The 8,904-nt window shown below is 40.3% G+C and overlaps 1 protein-coding gene across 1 annotated transcript; it reads right to left on the minus strand.

Moving 5' to 3' along the window:
* Nucleotides 1-953: 953 nt before the first annotated feature.
* Nucleotides 954-8,507, minus strand: LOC309697363 (interferon-induced protein 44-like). Its single transcript, XM_082519227.1, has 9 exons — nt 8,457-8,507; nt 8,274-8,328; nt 7,746-7,790; nt 7,583-7,616; nt 3,178-3,370; nt 2,781-2,930; nt 2,421-2,592; nt 2,221-2,321; nt 954-2,016 (listed from the first exon to the last, which is right to left on the minus strand). Exons 2-9 carry the CDS (start codon nt 8,308-8,310, stop codon nt 1,813-1,815), a joined length of 936 nt encoding a protein of 311 aa, XP_082375353.1. The 5' UTR covers nt 8,311-8,328; nt 8,457-8,507; the 3' UTR covers nt 954-1,812.
* Between the last annotated feature and the right edge of the window lie 397 nt (nt 8,508-8,904).

The following is an 8,904-nucleotide window of genomic DNA, read 5'->3' on the forward strand; positions in this document are numbered from 1 at the left end:
GCGAGTCGTCAGCTGGAGGCGTTCTCCACTCCTCACTGATCCTCTTGTCGCCTCTGTTATAGCCTTAGTCTGCATCTGCATCTCAGTCTCTTCTTCCATCATTTCACCTCATTCCACCAGTAATTTAAACAATCACACCTCCCCAGAAAACCCTCTTTTGCCACATGGCCCTTGCCATGTGTCAGCTTCACACAATTAGACATACACAAGAAAGCTGCACATTCTCTCTTAAAGATTCGCAGGGCTTGTCCCTCAGAGCAGCTTTACTCCAAGCCTGCAATCCTGTCATAAGAAAAACTTTAGCCAGTGATTTTCACGTTAAAGTTGTTCAACTCCCAGCTCTGCTTGGAGCCTGTATCCTAGAAGATGTTTAAGGTAAATCAAACTTCACAATTGCAAACAACTGTAGATCATAAAGTATTCAGCACTACAGAGACAAGCATTATATGCAGTTTCTTTTTTTCTTTTTTCAAGTCATTCAACGCACTACTATTGCTATAATTTGCCGCAAATCATGTATCATCCCATGCGTTTATTCCAAAACACTGTAATCACTGACTTTCCTTAATTTATGTCACTTACTCATGTCATCACTATGAGCTTAATAGTAGTCAGATAATGAGCCCAACATTAAAAATGTCCTTTAATCACTGCACGTGTGCTCTAATGTCACTTGTCTGTCCGTGCTGAATCCTTCACAAGCACTCTTATAGAAAAACAACACATTCGCCTTGTAGCGTCGTGGAGGTCAGGCCTGGATCAACAGATTCCAGAGGTGCTGCTGTAAATCATGTGGTCAATCCTCCTTTTCTGTGAAAGGAGTGATACTGATTTTAACACAGCATGTGTTTCACATTGAATACACAGGCTCACAGTAATATTCAACATTTTCCCAACAGCACGGTTTAATTGCATCACAAACACATAGCCTGTAAACATGGTTTCCTTCACACAAAAATTGTAGTTAAAGGTTAGATCTGTAGGGCCCACATTCTCATGTGAGGGACTGAGGGACTGAGGTTAAGCTGCAAAAAACGTACGGAAGAAACTAGAAAAAGAAATATAAAGAATAAAGAGAAACAGGATCTCAACAGTGTGAATGCCTGTGAGACATTCACACAAGGAGGTGAAGAAACTGAAAATTAAGGTGAAAACAGTTGAAGCAGAATTTTTTGCTGAAAAGAGGTGAAAAGCCCAAAATTCTGCTGAAAATGGGTAAAGATGCTGATATTTGTACTGAAAAGAGTTGAAACAAAGTTGAACTGTGTTTCCATGAGCCAGATTCGAGCCCAGGCCCTGGTCTCAAGGCGGCCTGGGTTCAATATCTGATGCCTGTGAGGCATTCACACAATAAAGAAACAGGAACTCAATAGTGTGGATGCCTACTGCATCCACACAATAATAATCAACAAAGCACAAGCGTATCAAAAACCAATCCATAATGGCAAAATAAACGTAAAACATAAGAAACTCAAAATGCTGGGTCGAATCGACCCCAGAACCGTAACATTTTTAGCTTTTGATCAACAGGTTACAGGCATATATCTGTCATCATTGCTGTAGTTACCATTTTGACTGTTCAATAAATAACAAAAAGTACATTTATTGATTTTCTTAAGATAAACAACTTGAAGTTTATTTGGATTTAATTTGAGAAAGAAAAAAGTTACAGAAAATAAGAACAAGATAAAATTCAGTAGGTTAAAGTTTCTGATGAAAGTAATTTTTTGTGTGACTATGATTGCTATGACTACTATGACTATGATTGCAGCAATAGCAAAGCAAAGTCACCTGAAGAGTAACTGAACATTTTCATTTTCTGTCCCCCTCACACATTGGTGACAGGTCACGATTATTCTGGTCATTCAGGTAGTCCTCTCCATAGTCAATGATCTTTTTCAGTATACTCAGTATCAGTGAATCCACACCGTCATCTGTCTCGATTTCTTTGTGGTAGTTCTTCACAAGGAAGATGCAGTTCAGTGGAAGTCCCAGGTTCACGTTCACTGTTTCCATCTAAGTTAAACAATATTAAATTTTTAAAAACTGAAACTATATTGTTGCACTAGTGATATAATTATAAATTACTTATTGAATTATTTGTACTGATTCCAGCTGAGGTTTCTGTACAAATATACTGAAATGTACAGCTGAATTATAGATGTTACATTCATGTGTAAACTGTCTACAAACTCATGAAAGTTACTTCTTTGAACATACCAGCTTTTTCAAGTGCTTGCTCCTGTAGGCGTTCTTTATGTCTTTTTGGACTTCAGGACAAGCTTCATCAATTTTTGTCAGAATGGCTATTTGTGGGATCTCTGCCAATACAGAAACCAATGCAATCATTTTATCTCATGTTTTTCTAGTATATGAAATTGTGACATCATATATGCTCGTAGAACAACATCTGCTCTCACGTTTGTCACGACCTGCTGCTCTGATATCGTTCATCTTTCTCCAAGTGGCATCATCAATTAAGCTCACTGAGGTAGCACAAATGACAAAAACCAGAATGTGGACTTTGTCATCGAAAGTGGAGGAGCCTCTGTAGTTAGGATCTGTTTCAGCCAAGGGGCATTTGGGATTGAACTGGAAAAAAAAAATGCAAGAGCAAAATGACTGAAAACAGAAGAACTGTTGCAGTTAGGATCCGATTCATGGAAGAGAGATGTGGGTTTGAACTGGGGGAAAAAAAGCAAAATCACTGAAACTTTTTTTGCATGATACAATTTCTGTATCACAGACTGTGTACAAGCATCTGAAAGAAAACATCATACCCTGTAATCTTCTTTAACATGTCCACTGATGGCAAGTTTGATGTCTTCCACTTGAATTCCTTGGTCACTGGACTGAAGCCCCATGGTGTCATTGAAGACAAAAGGGTAAAAGGTGTCTGGATTTCCTTTCTGGATTTTATATGTCCTGTACTATAAATAAATAAAAAATATAGTGTTGTTATATCAGTGCCAGATATTAAAGAACCTAAACAATTTGGTATTTGCAGAATAGTTTACACTATAGTTGCACCTACTATCCTACTTTTCTAGTTCAATTTCTACAAAGCAGTTACCGCTGCAGTGCCCTCCTGTAGTCCTAGAAAGCCTTGTAGGAAATGTGTTTTTTGTAACCCTCTAACAGTGACTATGATAAGAATAGATACATCCTTATACATACTGCAATGGTGAAACTTTCGGAGGCATTTGCTGCCAAAGCTCGAGCTGTGGTTTTGCCTCTTAAAGTACTGTCGACAGAGTTGATGAAGCTGGACTTTCCAGCAGCTGGTGGTCCATAAAGCAGAATTCTGAGATGCTCAACATCTTTGTGAGGCTTGTAATCTCTGACAAGCTGCAGGTCTCGCTCTCTTTCACTGTTCAATAAGAAAATTAAATATGATTGAGTATACACATAAAGTTTACACAATAGTGGCATGAACGCACAAAAAATAACACAATAAGCAAACAAAACACTTGAGGGGTACATTGGCTGGCTTAATAATACTAAAAACCAGAGTCACACAAATGTGGCTTCATGATGGTGGTTATCACTTTCTGCCTGATTGTTATCCTGAGGTAAGGTAATTTAACTGTAAAAGCAAAAGATCAGATTTCAACTTTGATAAGACAGCAGGGAGGATTATGGGCATGGCAGCTCCTATAAACACTCAAGAACTACTAGAACAGACCATCCTTAGACAGGCAGATGGCATTTTAGCAGACCATCTCTAATGCATCTTTAAACTCTCCCAGTTTTTCAAAGTGTGGTGAACAACCTGTTTCAATGTCGTTGACAAAGAGTTCTAGCTTGATTCAAACGCAAACACTGCTTGTTGAAGGGATAAGACTGCATTTCCAACGCCTTGCATTTTCACATTTTCAGTCATGTCCACAAGATAGTAGAACTTAAGGCGCCTCTCAGTGTTAGCTAACTCATGATGCTCAACATTTTTCATTTCAAGAAAAGTCCGGATTTCGCTCAGACAAGAGGTGAAACAGCTGAGCACTTGACAACCAATGCACATTGCTGTGCAGAAGAACACCAAGATAATTATTCCCAACTTTATTCAGCAGTGTTTTAAACTGGTATTCATTTAAAGCTTGGGCACCAATAAAGTTGACCACCCGAATGACCAGTCTGAGAAAAAGTGCCTCCTTAGGATGGCTCTCTTTTCATGTTCATGAAGAAGCGCTACGAATCCTCCGTTTTTCCTCACCATGCACAGAGCACCATCAGTACAGACCAAAATACATTTACTCATCAGTAATTCTTTTCTTTGGTGAGCTCAGTGAAAGACTTGAATAAATCCTCCCCTCTTGTTGTCCCTTTCATAGGCAAAACAGCAAGACTTTCCTCACCTAGTGTGACACCAACAACATACCTTGCAATCACGCTGAACTGAGATAAATGGCTTACGTCTGTTGACTCATGCAAATCAAGAGAAAAGAATGGATGCATTTATGTCCTTCACTTGTGTTTTGCCATTTGATTTGCCATCAATTGTGAACAGTTCTTGCAAACAAAGGAATGTCTTTTATTTGTTTGATTATCTTGTCTTTATCCGAAAAGTCATCAAGAAGTTCATTGGCAACATCAAGCACAAATGTTTTGGCATAATCCCCATCTGTGAATGTCTTTGCATTTTTCACAACTGCTAAAGCATCAGCAAAGCTAGCCGAATTCAAGTCACCTTGTTGCTAGCACACCAGAGTTGTGCCATAATGGAAGTGGTTCTCTGATGTTGCCTCCACTGATGCAGATTGAGTATGACTTCTTTTTTAAATATATATATATATAAGCATGTAGGGCTGTTCGATATAACGATATATATATCAGATGACGATATAAAAACGTCTATTGTTTCATTTTACGCTATCGTTTGTTTCGTATATATTTTATATAACCACACTACGGACGGACAAGCGCCTGTTTTTCTGCGTTGTGGTTAGCAACAACGGCGGTAACAGCATCGCGTGTCCGCTTGTTTATGTTCCAGATAAACCTTTCACAATAAAGCTCAAGATCCTGTTGAGACTTTTCAAAATAAACCGAATCACGTGAAAGAGCAGATTATTTATGGATGAGAAGTAAAAAAGAGCCGCCAGGTGCTAAAAAATAAACCTTAGACTCAAACGTTAGAACAGGCTTTCCCAATTGAATGAATTGCTTCAAGGCAGACCGAAAGTCTTCTTCCATGACTTCATTCAATTGTTGGCTTCAGTTATGGCCAGAGCCACTCTCCAGTTGGCCTGCCAGTACCTGTCAGCTATCTCCAGTCATGGAAGAAGACTTTCGGTCTGCCTTGAAGCAATTCTAGTTTGGAGTCTTCTCTCACCCCCATTCTCTGCGGCCTGCTGGAGCGGGGGGGCTAGGAGGAGGAGTTGGCCGTCCGACTGCGGTCTGGAGTGTGGGGCCTCCCTGCTGCTGCGGAGTCGGGGCGGTCTGCCTCTCCCCACCGCAGGGAAAAGGGTAACACCACCTGGGTCTGGGTGCAGTTCCCCCCTCCAGGGGCAAGGGTACCTAGACCCGGTTCGTAGAGTACGCTTGGGGAGTGTGATCGTGTGTACAGCGTCTCTTTATGCTTGTCTCCACGTTGGTTGAGTGTGGAGTAAGTGCATATGAGAGCATGAGGGTGGGAATGGATGTTTGTATCTGTGTGTGCCTGTATGTCTGTGTCTATATGTCAGGTTGGGTATCAGACGCCACCTCTCTGGGGACATCTCAGGCCCTCCAAGGTTTGGAGGCCTATCTCCCCCCACCACCACTTCCCCTGCCAGTGGCGGACTCCCTCAGGTGTTGGTGCGTTGGTGGTTCTTTGTGTCCGGGGATGGGCGTCCAGGTACACACCGGCTCACTCCTTGGCGGCCGCTTATCGGGGCCTGGAGCCTGGGGCTCGCTCAGGCCACTTCGGAGGTGGGGTGCCCCCGGCCTCTCGGCCTGGGGCTCGGTCACTCAGGCACGGCTGGCTGCCGGCGGAGCTCACGGGCACGTCACTGCAACTCCCCCTGGCTTCTGCTCCGCGGCTGCTGAGTGAGCCCTCATCTGGGACTCTCCTCAGCTCTTTCTGGGACAGTGGTGCTGCTGCCCCTCTGTTGGTCTTCCTTGGTCTCTTGTGTTCTGGGGGCCTCTGGATGTCTGGAGTTTTGATCTCCTCCATACCTGCTTCATGCCCTGGAGGACGGGGCTGTGGCCCCCCCCCCACACCCTCTAGCAGATTATTACATGAAGGAACCTTTTAAAAAAAAAAAAAAAACAAGCGCGTCCATGCTCACAGGTGTACACACGGGTGATCACACCCACAAACTACACCCTTTTTGGCTCCTACCTCAAAGCACACTGTGTTCTGTTGATCTTATGTGCTGCACAATAATGTTTAATATTTAGTATTTACTGTCATATTCCCATATATCATTGTGATGTTGTTTATTCTATTACTCTTGTTCTCTTCTGCTTGTTTTCTTTTTTCTTTCTCAGCAGGTGATCCAGGTGATTGATATATGCATTTTTTTTCTCTGCCCGTTCTGTTGGTTTTTGTTTTTTGCCCTTCTCCCCCGTCCCTCTTCTCAGCTGTTTCTCTTTCCCTCTTTCTTTCTCCCCTTCTTTCCCCCAGTCAAGTCTGTCCTGTATTCAGTAAGTGAAAATAAAATAAACAATAAAAGGTGAATCAAATGGACCATTACGGCAAAAAAAAAAAAAAAAGAACAGGCTTTCCCCGCAGCACGCAGTGTAATAAATACTCACAAAGAAAACGGCGGCCTTTACAACTTATGTCTAAAAATGTATCGTTTCATGCATCAGTTAAAACACTCGACTCCAGCTACATGATGCGCAGCTGGAAACACTTCCCGCAAGACGAGCTGTAATTTACAGAATTTACAGAAAATGTTACATTTTTGTGATTTATATCGTTATCGGGACGACAGAATTCTTATATCGGGATATGAGATTTTGGTCATATCGCACAGCCCTTTAAGCATGCTTTCATTTTCTTCTGGCTTCCAGGAATTTCCCCCTCACTTGTCCAAACTAGTCTGTTATAGGTTCTTTGTTTGTGTCTGGCAGGATCTGTGTGTGGCAGGCAGGAATGTAGAATGCGAATGGAGACTGTTGGAGATGAAAAGTGAACTAAAACCAGCTTTATTGCTGGACATGAGGGAAACTAACTAATATGAGGAATACAAAATAAACTAGAAAGACAAGGCATGTGATTTTGTTAAATAAAAGTTTGCTTTGACGTATCATGTAACTCATTGGCCTGATTGTCAGAGACATAAGAGGAAAATGCGATGATGATCTATAAAGATTATAAGAAGTATAACACCAAGAGGCAAGGGAGAAGCAACAGCAGAAAATAACTAATCCTGTGAATTCCTAATGCAATACCTTTATTTCAGCACTCAGTGCACTCTCAGCACCATGATTCATTGCCAGCAATACAGCTGCTGGAGGTTTGAATCTCTCTACTGATACATTTACACATTATATAATCCGGTCTGAGACTGACATCAAATGGCAAACGTGTTAAAAACATAACTCACATTTAAGTTCTAGAACACAAAGAATAAACCACCCCCATAATACTCACTTCCATGGTATTTTTCTTTCTTCTACCCGTAAAACTGTAAAATGAACATGTTAATTGTGTGAATCACACGAGAAGGAAATTGTTTTAAATTCATTATACATCGTTATGTGTTGGTTTAATCTTAAAGTTTAAAGAATTTTATATTAAATTTTAAATTTCTTACGGGGAGGTGAAGGGGGAGGTGAAGGGGGAGGTGAAGGGGGAGTACCTGCAATTAAAATATGACATTCTAGCAACATGTTGACAACACTTTTCCATATTCAATGTTACTTATATAATTTACTCCCTTATGTTAAATGAAATGTTATCATTTGCAATGTTCAGATTAAAAGTACATCATCGGTTTTTTCCATTATAAAATCACTTTGCAAAATTCAATGACTGATCAAGATCAAGTTAAGATGAGAATCCAGGATTTTCGTTTTTAGCAGCTTTGGTGTACACACCTCAAAAAACTATTCAGTATTTCAGTCAGGCAAGTTTTATTTGTAAAGAGTAATATTATATGAAAAAGCCCAAAGAGGTTGACATGCATGAAAACACACTGAGAGCAAAATTGAAAAAAAAGAAAGAAAAAAAAGAAAGAAAACAAAATGTATGAACTTATTAAAGCAGAGCTGCAAACAAACAAGTAAATCAACACAAATATTAAAGCCATAAACATGTTACATTAAAAAAAAAAACTGCTTACCAAACATAGATTTGATAATTTTCCTAAAGAAGCTCATGTTTTTTGCACCAACTATCTGTGAATAAAACAGGTAGTTGGGAATATATACCAGGATATTGGACTATATATATTGGACTATATAACAATTGCGTTTAATCATTGTTTTTCCTACCGTATTGAAATGATTAGACAAAGTTAGCATACCTGAATATCCAATTGTGTCGTAAAGGTAGTGGTTCTCTGGTGTTGCCTCCACTGAAGTAGACTGAGTATGACTCTTTTTTTTATATAAACATGCTTTCAGTTTTAGGGCATGTGACTTGTAGGAATTTCCTCCTAACTTGTCCATACTAGTCGGTTATAGCTTCTTTGTTTGTATGTGTCTATCATGATCTGTGTGCAGAGGAATGGAAGACCTGAATGCAGGGTGTACCCCACCTTCCTATGAGAACATGTGTCATTAAAGGTAATAATAATAATAATAATAATAATAATAACAACAACATTTCCATTAGCTCGTGCTCCCGACGTAGGGGAAACTAATTCTGTCAGGGATACCTACCTTGGCAGTAGTGCAGGTGAAGCCAAAGCAAGATATGCTTCATCATATTTTCTAGTATTTGGCTTGGAAGGAAGTTTTGCCGATGCTTCA

The sequence above is a fragment of the Aulonocara stuartgranti genome (genome assembly GCF_965226115.1).
Source record: "Aulonocara stuartgranti genome assembly, chromosome: 3".
In the NCBI taxonomy this organism is placed as follows: Eukaryota; Metazoa; Chordata; class Actinopteri; order Cichliformes; family Cichlidae; genus Aulonocara; species Aulonocara stuartgranti.

Coding starts and splice junctions, on each gene's coding strand:
- LOC309697363 (XM_082519227.1), bottom strand. CDS start 8,310: ATGAGCTTCTTTAGGAAAATTATCAAATCTATGTTTG. Junction 3,371..7,582: donor GAAAGAAAAATACCATGGAA/GTGAGTATTATG, acceptor CTTATTGAACAG/TGAAAGAGAGCGAGACCTGC. Junction 2,931..3,177: donor CCGAAAGTTTCACCATTGCA/GTATGTATAAGG, acceptor ATTTATTTATAG/TACAGGACATATAAAATCCA.